Source organism: Scomber japonicus, chromosome 17, assembly GCF_027409825.1.
Source record: "Scomber japonicus isolate fScoJap1 chromosome 17, fScoJap1.pri, whole genome shotgun sequence".
NCBI lineage: Eukaryota > Metazoa > Chordata > Actinopteri > Scombriformes > Scombridae > Scomber > Scomber japonicus.
The window spans coordinates 20,704,568-20,721,189 of NC_070594.1; the positions used below are offsets into that span (position 1 = coordinate 20,704,568).

Here is a 16,622-nt window from a genome sequence, read left to right on the forward strand (position 1 = left end):
AAAATGTAAATAATGTCAAAATAGCAAAAATGGAAGACAAGTGATGCAATAAAAGAAAAATGGAGAATAAAACAACGGTGTCTTTGTTTCGGTGAGATGTTTTAAAAGGCTGTTGTGGTGCTCCTCTGTCAAATCATAAGTGACAGATTTAATGAGAAGATGGAGGAGAGTGTGCAGTTTGGCTCAACTTCTCTTTGCTAGATCTGTTGCGTAACAGAGGCTAACAAGGCTTGTTGAGAGAACAGCATGTTCTGGCACAAAATACTCTGAAAGAGAAGGAAACCAGACATGGTCACATGAACGGATTTGGTTTTTCTCTGAATTGCTCTTCCTCTGTCTCTGACGGCACGATGAGCCGATGCCACCTCGTCTTCCTTCCTCTGTATAGCACATTGTTTCCTTCCTCAACAACTTTCATTTATCCACAAACTTTAACTGTGATTGATTTAATAACATTTTACTTAAAGATAAACTGACAAAACACATTAATCTTTGATGATGATCTTTACTGACCATTTACAAGGATTAGACACAATAAACATAGCATTTGTACAATGTAAATTAATCGGTCCAATACTATAAAACTGCAACTACATTTATGAAACAGAGGTACTTATTAAACTCTATACTCTCTATTTTTATGTACAATGGAAACACAAAACAGAGAGATTGTAAAACTTGTAATTCAACACCACCACAAGCCTAAAAAAACAACTAGAGAGTTTAACTGGCATGAAAGATATGTATGTATATGTACCGATTGCATGGACATGTCACACCATCTCTCACACTCATATAAAACAGTCACATTTGCAAACTCTAGTATGAAGCATGAAAATAAACGTGAACTCTCACAATTATTTATATCATAAGTAGGAAGTACTGGAAAGTAACACCCAGTCAGCAGTAAGCATTTTGATCTTTTTTTAATGTTACCACTGAAGTTACCACACATACACAGTTTTCAGGTTATTAATCTTTGCAAAAAATAATCATATCTATATCTATCTGTTTGTAATCTATAGGACCTTTCACAATGCATATTCTGAGCCCAGAGCTAAAGTATGCCAGGATTATTTTGCCCCTCTTCACACACTCATTGTTAACCCAGGGCTATATGGTTAACACTGAACTACCCAGCAACTACTTTTTGCGTGACTCTTTAACAGCAAGCAGCAATGTTACAATGCCATTCAAGAGTAGTTGAGATATTTCAGTCTGGACCAAAGAGGTGAACAGACTGACTGACAGAGCAACATTACAATCCTTATTACCCCAGTGTTACCTTGGCTCAAGAAATGATCATTGCAACCTCCAAAAATGTAATATAATATTTTCAAATAGCTTGTTTTCTCCGACAGTCAAAGTACCATATATATTTAAACAGAGCAACACATATTTATGTTTGAGCTGCTAAAACCAGTGAATTATTGTTTCAGGTCTAGTTTTAACAAACAAAAGTCTTACAATACAGGCACATACTGTATATTGATTTCCTTTGGGAATCAATATTCATTTATTTTCAGTATATACTCCACTGAAATCCTCCCTTTAAGCAGGGCATGTATTCATTAACAAGCAACTAAGGAACAGCTATGCTTGAGCTGTTTTGACTATTCATTATCATTAAGCATTGTTACTGCTCAGCTCATTGAGACTTCCCATTGAATATGAAAGCAAGACTGTATTAAGTACTTGTCAATGGTGCATGTGGTGAACTGATGCCACAGTACATATAATGAAGTGGATAGTGACTCCCATGTCAGCGGTGTATTTAATAATAGAGAAGAGACTACCTAGTGAATTGGACGATGTCATATAGAGATTTGGCACAGTGATTCATTGGTATCAAAAACAACAACTACTACAGCCTCAAAATAATCCAAAAACATCACGTAAATGCTGAACTTCCAATACTTTGCACCATATATGATTCATTTAATAAATTCAAAGGCTTGTAAAGATGGGGTCACTGGGTTATTTAAAAGGGACCTATTATGCTTTTCCTTATTTTCAGTCTATTTTCAGTTAAATATATAATGTAACAATGTTGGTTATTCATACTATATTAAACATGGTCAAAGTGTCAAACAATAAGATAAATGTATGTAACCTAAGCAAAAAGCACCGGCTTCAGACCGCTTTGAATGCTCGGTTTCCAACAGTTTTTTTCTACTTTCAGTCTGAGCCGGCTCTTGACAGATTTCTCTTTATGGTCATCTGCTTGCCACACAGCATGCCAGTTCACTGCTCCACTCCACTAACATTATGTTGTTTTTCCATTGTTTTAGGAGTAGTCAACCCAAGCCAAGTAACTCTGTTACACAGCAGGGCAGCAGGACAGAGGAACACATTTCATTTCCTTTAAATTCTTCAAAGTTTTTAATATAATAAGCTATATATGATATAAGATGGAAACCAGGAAATGTTAAATTTGCATCAGTGGTAATTTATCACAACTCTGATAGACAGGCTTTTAGAAAGCTGAACAATCAGAACAGAGTGGGCTTATTAGGAAGGAGACAGGAGCTAACACTGCCTGCTAGAGATAGAAGCTGAACTGTTGAGCTTCATAAAGGGCCAGTAAAAGATAAATACAGAGGCACACAATAATAATAATAATGCAGAATATTATATTATTAGATTTTTAATGTGCAAGTAGCATTCAATTATTGTAGTTAGTCAACACTGAGCAACTGTTTCGTATACTGTTGCAAGTTACTGCATTGCATTAACTGTGCACTGTATATAGATCATCAGATATCGTTTATGTAAACTCTCTTTTTCTGGTGTTGATGATTTTATACAGTGACAGTGGCAGTAGAGAGGTGACAGGAAATGAGGGAAAAAAGACGAGGTATGATACGCTTGACACATTCAGCATCTGAAACCACCTGGCCACAGAGATGCCAAATCTGTAAAGTGTAGATGATAGGAGTAAAAATAAGAAACAAAACATGATTTAACTTGATTGTACTACTCAAAACATGGAACACATACAACCACAATACACAATATGAATGTTCTTATATACGCTATGTGAGACAGTACGGTATTATTATTGAAGGCACTAATTTAAACATGCACAGCAGAAGCATTCAATAAACAGACATAAAACACAATACATGCTCTGGCACAATAAAAACATGGTTTCAGCTAGATACATTTGTGCAGTTATAGTATGGACAACATGATAATAGCCACATAATGGTAGACCAGACAAAGCATGGACTGACAGAGGGAAGCAAGGAGTGGGTGAATTCTGATAACTGTTTAGTTTTCTTTCTGATATTGGCCTGGAATAGAGTTTCAGTCTTGTGACTATGATCACTTTTTTGTTGTTTGCTATATCTTATCTCTGTAATTATTTCTTCTATGGGCCTCTTTTGAAAACATGATCTTAAAGGGCACATATTATGTTTTTTATGTTTTTTATATACTGTTATGATGTCAGATATCTATGCTAAACATGGTCAAAGTTTCAAAACCTGAGGTGAACATGTAGAAATGCTTCCTGCAAGCAAAAGCCAGGGCTACAACCTGCCCTGAATGTTTTGTCAGTGACTTTTTTTTTCTTTCCTTCCAATGAGCTGGTGTCAGCTTGTTGCACATGCTCATGAGCAGCCATCCTTTCTGTTGCCTTTGTTAACAAGGTTGTTTCTTTGGTTTTCCCATGTGTTGCCCACTCTCATATTTCTGATTGGATTCCCTGTACCATTGTACATTTTGAAATGATTATGTTGCATGCACAACATCTAACTAGCCATTACCTCTTTGCTTCTTACTACTTCCTGTATATATGCATTACTGTTTCACACACAGCTCATACCCTCAATTGGATGTGATTTGATTTAATTACCACCTAGTTTCCTAACTGCAGAAGTTACCACCTGCTGTTCTTGAACTGCTGAGCATGTACAACATGATGACATGCTGAGGAAGGCTTTCAACTAAAGCAGAGAGTAACAGTTCCTTCTTGACAATCATTTTAAATAATATGTTACAAATATAGTGATAGATTTGTGGATTGTGTTTGTGAAAGGGAAACGAGGCTACGTGTCTAAAAAATGTGAGAGTACATTATTGCACTGTAGATCAATGTGTGGCATTATGCAGTGCTTGTTGCATAATCTCAGGGCTGCCAGTCAACACTAATGAGACGAGGCTAACAAAGTGGCAAACTAAACAGATTACCTTTTAATAATGCATAATGTTTTTTGACAGCTGAAGCATAAACAATATAATGTGCAAAGACAAGAGCAAATCTGAACCCTTTACGAGAGAGAAACCGCCGCACTCATCCGAGCAGATATTTATTATTCCTTTTTAAAAGAGATCAAAAACACATGACGTCACTCCAGCATGGCCCTCTCCAGCTATATTTGGCTGTTTGTGTTGTTGTTTTCATGGAAATATTATATAATAATTCTTTGTTTTGTTGGTTACATATGCAAAACTGTGGCACAATCATCTTAGTAGTAGTAGTAGTCGTTGTTGTTGTTGTGGTAGTAATGGTTTATTTGGCTGTTTGTATTGTGAATAAAATTATTTTCACAATGTTACTTTGTCATGAAATCTCTTACATAGAAAATGTTTTAAAAAGACCAAATGTGCCTCTTAAGTCATCACTTTTAACACAGATCTCTCACCTTTGTCCTTATAATTACATTTCACTGTAAAAATCCGGTGCCCTACTTTCCTCTAGCACTTTTCTCCTTGTGGTTAACAGTATGATGAGATGAGTTTCTGCTTTCCTTTACTAAATGTCTCATGCCGCCCACATTAACAAGCCTGCGTGTGAGCAAAACAAATGTGTTTTCATGTGAACATTTTGTTATGCATGTGTACTATTTAGATACACCAAAAACAAAAGCAAAAGGGGTAGAAGCAGATGGCAAAACTATACCACAAACCACAAAATATACTTCATAGTGGCACTTCACTACCATAGTCTATTAATATATTAATATATATTACTATATTAATGAATATTAATTTAAGTCAGAACACATAAAACTGAGTCAAAAATGACCTTCACATTTTATTAAGTCTTTATGATACTCATAAATGAATACTTGAAATGCAGCATAAAGTTGACTGTCACCTTTTGACTTCTCTGTACAGGAAGTGGTCTTACATCAGCACGTCAAACTCAGAGCTCATGAGATGTGTAATAACACAGTAAAAGCAAAGTAGTAGGCCTAGTAATAGTATAGTCTACAATTAGTCAGTAGCATAATAGTAGTAGCAGCAGTAGCATCATCATAATATAACAACTGTAGTCATTTTAGTAGTGGTTGAAATAATGGTAAAAGCAGGCTGTATCTCTCTCATTGTTTATCGTAACATACAACAAAAGTATTCTATTTCACAACAGCCCAAAAAACACCGTGAATTAAATTTATATAGAATATTCTGGTTTGAAGAGATTTCTTTTTAAGAATTCAGAATAATATATGAAATCATGAAGTAAAATAGATAATATTGGGTGACATTTGTGACATGTGTGACTACAAAACCCATCACAATCATCACATTAACAATAAATTAGTTTTAGGCCTGAATCGTCTCTAAGGGAGGTGACGTAACGGCTGTTACACTCCACTTCCTGGATACGGTTGCTACAACGGTTTGTTGCGCTATCTTAATTTGCATCGATACCTCAGTATCTGTAGGCTTCCTGTAGTTTGTAGCTAAGTTATGGCTTTTGTTTCGCACAACCAGAGAGATCCAAACGGAGCTTACACCTTTTCAAGTCGGCCCAGGCCGGTGGAGAACCGCTCCAAATACAGAGAGCCTCCAACAGAACAGTAACGTTACGTTTGGTGCTAATACTTTATGTGCTAGCTGTTAGATAGCTCCAAGAGTTACAGTCATACTTTTCATGTTAAGATCAGTTTATGAAATATGATACATTCTATGATGAAACTCGGCTGTGTTTGTAGTCAGTAGTTACAATTAGCTAGGACTATATAGTCACATATGAATGCATTCATAAAAATATATTATACTCTGCATCATAAAATAACGCTTTGAAAAGGAACAGTTTGCATTTAGAAGACTTTTGCTTTTGATGCTTTTTGATTACTGAAATACAATTCTGAATGCAGAGCTTTTACTCACAATCAAGCATTGTGATCACTACTTTTATTAAATTTTCACAGTACTTCTTTCACTACTGTGTTACAAGACAGGAAATGCCTTATAAAATATCTCAAATGCTATATTATTCAACTATGAAATATCAGCACAGCATGCATGGGTGAATCCCCTTTGAAGCTAACAAATGTCAACTACTAATGAGCTGGCTGCATGATGGCACTGTGTTTTGTCTTGACAATGTAGGGCACAGGGTCATTATGGAAACATTATGTATGATCGACGTGTTGTCAGAGGAAACACGTACGCTCAACACATCATACCAACTGTAAGTATGAATCTCTTGTAGGTTTGCCTTAATTTTGAGCACTTAATCTGATCATGTGTATTAACATTCATCTCTGACAGACGGCCCAACCAGACCCAGCTGAAATACACAGACAGCAAGAGATCAGGAGGAGAGCCATGGCTCGTAAACGGGCCATGGAGCAGTTCAAACCCAGGACTCCCGAGGCCCTGGAGGGCAGGAAACACATTGATGTCCAAACAGGTCAAACACTTTTCCTCACCTCTGCAGAATATTCAATTCAAATGCACTACTGGACAGCAGAGGTGCATATTTTTCTTCTCTGTGCCTCATTTTCAGACCTTTATCTGGAAGAACTGAGCGACGTCATTGTAGCTACAGATATTGAGTGCCAGACTGATGCTTTCCTGGACAGACCAGCAACTCCACTATTCATACCTGCTAAGTCTGGCAAAGATGTCCAAACACAAATAGAGGAAGGAGAGGTAGGTGCCCCAAAAGGTAGCTCAGGCCACACTTTATACACTAAAAAGCCTAAATATTACTCTAATTACGTTTCAAGATGACAGGTAACCTAACTCTCTACAATTGTCCTCTGCAGTTGTTTGACTTTGACATGGAGGTGCAGCCAGTGTTGGAGGTCCTGGTGGGTAAGACGATTGAGCAGTCGCTGCTGGAAGTGATGGAGGAGGAGGAGCTGGCCAGTCTTAGAGCCCAGCAGAGGGCCTTCGAAGAGCTCCGAAATGCTGAGCTGGCGGAGGTGCAGCGGCTACAGGAGCAAGAAAGGCGCCACAGTGAGGAAAAGGTATATAGCTTAAAGAAAAGCTGAGACTTTAAGTGGTGCTGCCATTAAAACAACAGGCTTGGAAAAGATTCAGCAGTCAGGCCTTGAAAATCTAGCATGATAAGGAGACTGAAAAGCCACTTCCTTTCACTTCTTCATTCATTCAAGATGTGAGCAGCGATTCTGAGGTCAGGAACCAGGCTGCTGAAAACCTATTTTTTTAATCAGATTTATATTTTTATTATTCAGTGGGTCACACTGTTATCTGACAATGTTAAAACAGCCATTGTTATTCTATAAGAGAGAGCCTGCATTCACGATTTCTCTGTTGGGCTGCGTTATAGAAAGTCTACCATTCGAATTTAACAGCATGCTGTTTGCTTATGTTTCCATGGATACACAACTATCAGTGAAATACACATTTATGTTCTAGAAAATGCTTTTTTTCTGTGCTTTAACAAGAAATGATCAGTTTTTGAAAATCTGCCTCTGTCTGTGTTGCTGAGCACATATTTTGTCTTTGTGTTTTTTGACTACAGGAGCGTAGAACTGCCCAACAGAAGGAGGTACTGAAGAAAGAAAAAGAGACTGCAGAGAAAATAGCTGCCCGGGCGTACACGCAGAAGTACTTGGCTGAACTTCTTCCAGCAGTCTTTACCTCACTGAGGAGCCACGGCTACTTTTATGACCCTGTGGAGAAAGGTCTGTATTGCATTACTGTGAATTTACTCAAAGTCAGCTCCCCTTTTTTGACACATGAGGGCATCGCTGCACTCTGCTGCACGTAGTGACATTTCCTATTCATAAGATATAAGAGAATATAAGAGTCCATTGATACTTTGTGCATGAATGTTTTCACTTGAGTGTTTAATCTGATGTGACATATGTGGTTCTGATTTCCAGATATTGAGACTAATTTCTTCCCTTGGCTGATGTCTGAGGTTAACAACAGTTTGGAGAAGAGATTCACAGCAAGAGAGCTGCTGGACAGTAAGATTTTCAATATATATTTATATATATCGTTTTAAAGTGACTTTGGTGTACATTTAAACACAAAAGAAAGAGAAGAAAAGCCTTATATTATGTGAATAAAAACTGAAAAAAAAATGAAGGCAGAATTTCCAGATGTGGGTCAACTGAAAAGGCTCTCTACTGTAACTTTAATTTATATAATGTTGTTGTAACTTATTGGAGTTAATCAACATGTTCTAGGCTCAAGTAGCTAAAACACATTTCACAAACCCTTAGATCAGGTCATCAGGTCATAGATGTTGTTGGAGGGCCATCTAGTGGTTCTTTTTAAGCATTGCACAGGTCACATATGTCAAACACATTGTAGACACTGAAACATACTCACTGTCTGTCTGTTTCAGCCATTGTCTACGATGTCGTGCAGAACAGGCTGGAGCTCTTCAAAGACCAGCAGTCTTAGCCAACCACATCTGATGTGTGGAAAGATCCTGTAGCATTGATTCATTGTGACAGGTTCAAGGTCATAAAAATAAAAAATATTTTTAAAAAGAAATGTTTTTTTTTTTTACAGATTCTTCCACAACATAATACTAGTGCTTGTTAGTTTATTATCTCTATGGAGCATCATTCAGGGATAATCTTTGCAATTACAGTAACACTTCAAATTATGTAAATAATTATTATCTGATCACAATACAGCTTTTATTTTTACACACATTTGTGCCTATTCTTGTACATTACATATTATATTATTATTCATGTATATTACATAATTATTAAATTACATTACAAGATTTCATTTAGTTTGAAGTTTCATTCTTGGTGTTATAAAGCATGATTTCAATAAGGAGGGGGCTTCAGCAGTGGTTTAGTGGAGAGGGCAGTAACATAAAACTAGATGAAGAATATGAGGAGTCAGTTTGTTGGATTTCAGAAGACATAATGCACACACACATGCACACACACACACACACACACACACACTCGCACACACACACACACACACACACACTCGCACACACACATACACACTCGCACACAAAACAAAACAAAATGAACCAAATGGCAGCCCTCTCCTACAGACCTTCCAGTATGCAGTAACTTTGCCACTACTTTCTGTCATTAACCTGGCATAGAAGAGATAATGACTAAATCAGCTCACAACACAAAAACCTTGCCTTGAGGCCCAGAGGTACAGCTTCTCTGGCCTTACATACCCTAAGATAAACTACGATTGGCTGAAGTTCCTCAGATTCACTATTAATCAAAGGTGATTCACTATGAGAGGGTTGTCTGGGTCCAGATGTTTCAATCAGCCTGCTCCACAGAGTTGAGTTGACTGATTCTGTTGATTCTGGAAATGCAGCGTAATGAGTTGATAGTTCTGTCTGATATCAGGCAAAAGGGAGGGATGAGGAGGACCTGCACTACAGCTGAGGCCCACAGAGCCCGAGGAGTCACATTATTAACACATTTTAACAGTTACACATGAGGGAATGCAGTATAAGCAGAAATTTTATGGCTAGTTTAGTCCAGTCATAATATGAGATGTGGCAATGTTCTGAACCATTCTTCGTTGACTAAATGTCTAGCAATGATAGCAGCACCAAGTTACAATGTGGAAAATCCAATAAAACTGGTATAAAAATATGATGTTCTGTAGCCTAAACCAACAATTTGCCAAATCATTAACCTTAAACCTTGCTGCTAAAGGAAGATCTGATGTTCATGTTCAACACTGAACTTTGGCTGTTCTTTAATGTTATATGTGACAGATTTAAAAAGACTTTGTTTTCTGAAGTCTTTATCATCCGCCTCATTTTAATGGTCACCAGTGAAAACAGTCTTTTTCTTTCAGGCATGCACCACTCACCACTTATCACAAGTAAGTTCCTGCCTTCCTACCAACCCACCACATTGTATTCACACAAAAAAAAAATTGCATTCGTTATCAGTCACAGAGCAGGTGTGCGTGTGCAGCTGGTTACAAGAACATTTTTAGAGTGCCTTCCTGTGAATTTATCTATTTGCATTGGGCTTTTCTCTGCTAACAGTTCAACAGGCAAATTGAAGAATGTTTTGCATTGCTCAAACAGAGTAAATTCATCTCACCGTACCATAAAAAAGTTATTTATTCATTCTTCTGTATTTATTAATATTTCATTCTTTATCCTTTTTTCTTATTTTAGTTTGGTTTTCTTTGTTAAATCAAGTTCAAAATAACCACCTGATTTACTTCTAAAACTAAAAACAGATGTTACTTTTAATACATAGACTCAAATACTGCTGGAAGTGATTAAGTGATGTTAGTGACTGATGAAGCCTATGAGTCAGAAAGTAGTCCAAGGTGCATGGCAGCACAGTCACATCACTGTTTGGTTTCGTATTATGGTGAGAATAGGTCTAACCTCCGATATATACGGGTCTATTTTAATCCTGTCAGCCTATTGGTCAGCTCACCTATAACGCCTCCCCTCCCGCCTGGCAGCACTTCCTGTAGTTCAGCGCGATGACGCACATTTCCCCAGAGGACTACAGAGCAATAAAAAAGTTACTGATGTGATGCAACTGTGATCACAGATGAAACCTCAGGCTGTACACAGTAGAGAGAGGAAGCTTCACTGAGCTCATCTACTTATATTATTATTCATTTAGTACGTTTTTCATGTTATAAAAAATATTGACAAAATGTGATTTTAAAGGTGATTCATGGACGTAATTAAGATAATACATATTTGTGTTATTGTAGGCTATAGGCCTGTGTGCTGTTGTTGAATGTTATGTTATGTAATGGTGTGTCACTAATTGTACGTGAATATCCCTTATAGTTGTTTTTAAACAACACAAAAATGGAAATACATTTAAAAAAAATGTGCATACAGATATAATAGAAATAATGATAATAGGAGATTAATTAAAATCGTATTTAGTTAGTAGCATGAAATATTAAGCTTCTGAGTGTATAGAAACTGAAGCTGTGATTATTACAGTGTGGTTGGTGAAATTTGACCCAGTTAAAGTATGTCATTGGGACACAGTGGGCTACATACTGCTAGTCATATGTCAAAGCCCTGGCCAAATCACGACAGAGTTACACAAAACATAATTACAGAAAAAGTTTTAAAAAAAACACAATCCATAACCTTTATTAGTGTGTTCTGTCACCATTATATCAACCACATTGTAATGGCCTTTTAGCTTTATGGGTTCCTATACCATCATGGTGACTTTAGGGTTCCATGCCAACAAATTTTAACATCATTTTCAGTTAAATCTGATGAGATTTCAAAACTGTAGGAGGGGACAGACCCCTTAGAGATAATGAAACCACTGCTGGTTTTGCGGGGAGGCCCCTCAAAGTCCAAAGGAGGTCTACAGGACCCTGGGTGTAAACCAGCGCTCCTGCAGCCTACCGGTGACAGCAGGAACAGGCTGGCTCCTCCGTGCGCCACAGTGGGATGGATGAGCGCCATATTGCGCCTGGCTGAACAGAGGGAGGGGGAATCTGCGGCTGCGAGCTTCAGACTGCCGTACGATCATCAGCTCATCTTTAAAGCTCCTCAGCTCCGGTAAGACTCTGATAAGGTGGATCAGCTGTTTGATGTACTGACCGAAACTTAACATGAACAACAACGAGATTCATATAAAACATACTTTTCCTCGCACTTTCTGCTGCTCTGCACAAAGGGAGCAAATCTCACAACAGGTGTCTGAGGGATTATAGTGAGGATGAAGATGAAGCTCCTGCGCCGCCGGCAACAAAAGGTTGCAACATAATGACAGCCTGACTTAAAGACTCCTGTACCATTTGTTTTATTATGACAAATCGCTGTCAGTGCGGTTTGAAAAGCGCAGAGGTGGAATTTCTCGTTTTCTAAGGAAATCATTTCCCTGTTGTGGGTGTGTTTCCTAGTTCACCCATAACACACACACACATATACACACACACACACACACACACGCAAGTCTACAGTGGATCAAATACTCACTCTGCTGCTTTTTCTTACACTGAGAATATAACCTGAGAATGTAACAGTGTGGCTGACTATTGATGGTTATCAGTATTGTAAAGCAACATGTTTCTGTCCTCTTCATAGCGAAGATAAAAAGAGAAACAGAAGTGTGAATGAATCCTGTTGATCTAAATGGGGTGTGAGTGTGTCAGCAAACAGTGGAATTAAAAGAAGCAGCTAAAAGAAAGAAGGGTGGGTACTTTAACTTTATCGTGGCCAGTGGGTGAGGCATATTTAACCTGCCTGCTGCTTGCGCGTTTCAATAGTGTCAAGGTAGAATAAAACTGCACGACTTCCGATGTTCAACTTCAGAATAAAGTCATTATTGAGTAACAGGCTGGAATTTGGGGGATGCAAAATGACTTTCATTTCATTTCACAGGCCATGTGAAGCTTATACACGGTTTCTTTTATTGCAAATACACACTGTAGAAGCACTGTGATCTCACTGTTAGTTTTTGTGTTGTAATGATTACTATATTACCCCTTATTAAGCACAAATTCAGTAGAACATAAATTCAATTATATAGCAATCAAAAATATTAAACATTATCTGCTGCTCGCTTCTCTAATGTGAGAATTTGCTTCTTTTCTATGTTTTATACAATCGTATACCCCATAAAACTTTTTACACTGTATTTATGGTATTGTTTTAAGACTTAATACATTTATCAAAATAATAATCATCATATTTTCATTATCAATTAATATACCAATTCATGAGTAATTTATTTATTTTATTTGGTCATAAAATCCAAGAACGTGTCCTGAAATGTTTTCTTTTGTCAGTTTACTGTTGTAGAAACCAGCAAATGTTCATATCTGAGAAGGTGGAAACAGATCATTTGGACTTTATATATGTAGTTTGATTCATGGGCTGAACAACTAATTGATTAATTGGCGAGCCTAATTGTTGCAGCTCTAGCAGAAAGTTGAAAGTTGTTGTTTTGAGGTTAAAGTTCCAGTCAGCTGAGGTTAGTTGGAGGTTAGTTGAGGTTAAAATAAGGCTGAGTCTTGGCAGGACTTGTGCTCTTATTTTAAAGCTGAGACTCTGTGACTTCCTGTGCGGTGTCTGTGGCTGCTGACAGCTTGTTGACTTCTGGTGATTCATCCTGATGACTGTCGCCTCTCAGCCGGGCTTAAGTAACGCCGAAGAAGCTCAAACTCGTTTCTCCTCTTTCTCTCTTTTCAGGAAGGTACAGTGAGATCAGTCACAACCACACGGAGCACAGGTCTGTCTCTTCTCTGGAAACACTTTTCTTAATAACAGCAGCTCCTCGCACAGAGCCAGGAAAAGGACAGAAAAATGCCCAAAGCGGTAAGTAGATCCATTGCTTTATTGATATTTTCACTCACTGCTTTATAGGTATTCAAACAAGCATGACACGCAACTTTAATGGAGAACTGAGCTTCCTAAATTCAGTCTAGTTTTCTATTTTAGGAAGAGATGTCATACCTTTTATTCCATTATCTTAAATTATAATAGATTATGAGTCTTTATAGGTTGTATGTGAACTGTTACTGTAAGTATCTGCTACAGTGAATATAAGCATATTAATAAAATGTCAAAAATGAGTGAAAGCTTTAAAAATGTTATTTAAAATGGACTTGTTATAGTTTATGATCTAAAACTATTTAATGGATAATTTGGAGAAAACAATCCCAATTTACTTGATGAGAGTAACAGATTGTTACATTTGACTTCTTCTTAACTTTTGGTGATTGAACTCAAGCAGCAACTTTGAGACTTCATACACTGAGTCACTTACTGAACGAAGTCATTCTTCACTGGGTTGAAGATTATGTCATAGAAACTCATCTGTAGGTCCAGTGTTAAAAGGGGAACACCACTCAGATCACATGCTCCCCTCATATCCGGGGGTGGGTGGGGGTGGGGGGGGGGGGGGGCTGTATCTTTGGGAGACTGTGATGAATATTTTCTCAGTTTTTAGAAGTTATTTTCATAGCTGAGATATTGGCTGAGGCTTTAAGTTGTGTGCCCAGAGTCATTTAGGTGAGTTTATGAAACTTTGATTTCATTTACTTTCCATCATTATAAAAGCAATAAAGCTAAGCAGTCATTATGTTTGATTTAGTTGCCCTGGTTTATGCCTTCAAGTTCTCCTTACTCCCTTTGCCCCACCCCAGTTATTACATAGAGCTCAGTCGCACATGGCTCATGTGCCTCCCTCAGCTTACTGTTTGGAAATTTATACTAGGCATATAATAACATGTTTATATTTTAGAGTATGAAGGAAAACGTGATGGAAATTTGCTAGACATGGATGTATCACTGAAGTATATTTCCATTTTTAATGAAAAAGCACTACTGAACTAAACTCATGAGGTATATCTACATCTCGCTTCATGTCATACTTTTCTGTATGTTCTGTTCTTTATAAAAGCAGGTAAATTGAAACCTACTAGGACTGCAGCTAACATATATTTAAATTATTGATTAATTGGTTGATCATTACTCTAGTTGTCTGGTCTATAAAATGTCAGAAAATAGTGAAAAAAATGGCAATCACGGTCACCCGAAGCACAAGGTGACATCCTCAAATGTCTTCTTTTGTCCCAATTGACAATTAGCAATTCAATTCATCATAGAGCAATTAAATAAACCAGAAAATATGACCTTTTATTTCTCAAAAAAATGATGTTGCAGCTCTGAAACATATAGTAACAACAACACATTCAGTTTCAAATCTAAAACCGGATCAAACTTGGATAGATTTTAGTTTAAAAAGAAGACAGAAACAGAATGAGGAACAGCTGCCAGAACAGTGGTCAGCTCATGACAGACAGGTTGCTGCTGAACAGTGCAGTGTGTTATAATGACAGTGACTAAAGCTCTGGCCAGCATCATCAAGTGTGTTGTTGGTTTGTTTAGACTGGCCTCAGGGTTGTCATGAGCATCGCCGTGGAAATGACATCATCACTGACTGATAGCTGCAGCGGTTGCCACAAAACAGCCTTTTTTGGATGATAATGTCAGACTGTTTTCTTTTCCATGATATCAAAAGCTCTCAAGCCACCGATTTTAATTTGATCCCGCTAACTGTTCAATATGTGGCCTTGTCGTGACTGGGCCAGCCTTTCCAACATACCATGAGCAATATGAACGGGACACTAAGTCTATTTTAATGAAGTTGTTCCTTTGATGCTGTTCGCTCCATAAAGCTTCATACTCTCAGATTAATCCCTAAAATGCTGAGTTTCACTTTTAGAAGTGGTGAAATATGTAAATAAGGGTTTATATTTTGACTTCCTGACAAAGTGTGAAATTAGATTACTGGTTGGGAGAGTCTCATTGGCTCGAGCTTGTAGCTGGAAACAGACAGTATTGCGGTTGAGGGAGGGTGGAATAGTGGGATGTTGGGAGTGTCAAGCATCATCACCAAAAGCTACAGATAAGCCTCATGTAGTACAATCTCCTTTTTAATGTCATATTACTCTGGATTAGAGATAAACAATAAATAAAGTTGAGCCTTACCTTGGAAAACTAGGTCTGCTGGTCTTGTTTTTGTCCAGAAAGTATGCTCAGGGTTAAAACTCAGAAAAAGTGATTTTAGTCTCATATTGCTCTTATTTATAATGGTAACACTGATTTATTTAAATTTATTATATATAATTACTTCAGTTATTATTGTCTGTAAAATATACATGATATCCTGGATTTGAGCCCAGACCCTGCATCCACACCCCATGTATCTCTTTCCTTACCCCTTCTGTCATTTTCACTGGCAGTTGTTATCTAATAAAATGCAAATCTCCTCCCAGTATAACCAAATGTTTACTGTCACAACACCCTCAAACATTGTCTTACTTTAGACAGCTGTAGTACAGCCATCAATGTGTTTTGTTTTAATGTGAAGTTGTGGGAACTATTCACTATTGTCACTCTCAAAAGCAAATCAAGGTGTATGCTAACATGCTAAAGAGCACGGAAGCCTACAGGCAGTCTGAATTATTACAGCTCAGATACTTGAAAGGATATCAAACTTTCCAACGTTGTGTGTTTGGAACAAAGAAGACACCCAACGGTAGGATGTTGATTCAGATTTGAGGAGCAGTGTGGAAGCTCCAGTATTGGCACTTCTGTGACTCACGCTTCATTTATCTGAATGACACATTGTCAGAAGTAAGCGACAGAGCTCCTAGACTCTCCCAAAATCCTGTTTCCTCGCGGTCACAACCCGTGACACAAACCATACAAGGAGTGGCTGAGATCAACATGGATGGGTGTTTCCTCTTTATGTCCAGTCCTATTGTTAGTATTTGTTTATCTGAATAATTGATAACTCAATCATGCCTGGAACGCCCTCCTAGTCCTGATTTACCCATTGAGAAATGGTCAGAAGTCCTTTAGCCATAGTTCTTCAATTACTTAAGTTTAATGTTGATTTGGACTATAAAAATCCACTTAAAAGATAAGTTACTAAAAG

At 37.6% G+C, this 16,622-nt stretch overlaps 2 protein-coding genes across 4 annotated transcripts in view; both read left to right on the forward strand.

The window, feature by feature from the left end:
- The first annotated feature begins 5,675 nt into the window (after positions 1 to 5,675).
- On the forward strand, positions 5,676 to 8,622 carry rsph3 (radial spoke head 3). Its single transcript, XM_053336713.1, has 8 exons — positions 5,676 to 5,810; positions 6,346 to 6,427; positions 6,508 to 6,649; positions 6,746 to 6,891; positions 7,008 to 7,211; positions 7,730 to 7,892; positions 8,094 to 8,180; positions 8,564 to 8,622. Exons 1-8 carry the CDS (start codon positions 5,701 to 5,703, stop codon positions 8,620 to 8,622), a joined length of 993 nt encoding a protein of 330 aa, XP_053192688.1. The 5' UTR covers positions 5,676 to 5,700.
- A 3,008-nt stretch (positions 8,623 to 11,630) lies between these two features.
- Positions 11,631 to 16,622, forward strand: part of ezrb (ezrin b) — a 28,637-nt gene continuing 23,645 nt past the window's right edge. For 2 of the 3 annotated variants that reach the window (XM_053336639.1, XM_053336642.1), the window contains exon 1: positions 13,298 to 13,492. In XM_053336639.1, the coding sequence (XP_053192614.1) occupies positions 13,481 to 13,492 (12 nt within the window). In that variant the 5' untranslated portion in view covers positions 13,298 to 13,480. Of the gene's footprint in view, positions 11,732 to 13,297; positions 13,493 to 16,622 lie in introns of those variants that run through there. The other variant, XM_053336640.1, reaches the window with a different exon arrangement.

Coding starts and splice junctions, on each gene's coding strand:
- rsph3 (XM_053336713.1), top strand. CDS start 5,701: ATGGCTTTTGTTTCGCACAACCAGAGAGATCCAAACGGAGCTTACACC. Junction 6,428..6,507: donor CTCAACACATCATACCAACT/GTAAGTATGAAT, acceptor CATCTCTGACAG/ACGGCCCAACCAGACCCAGC. Junction 6,892..7,007: donor CACAAATAGAGGAAGGAGAG/GTAGGTGCCCCA, acceptor TGTCCTCTGCAG/TTGTTTGACTTTGACATGGA.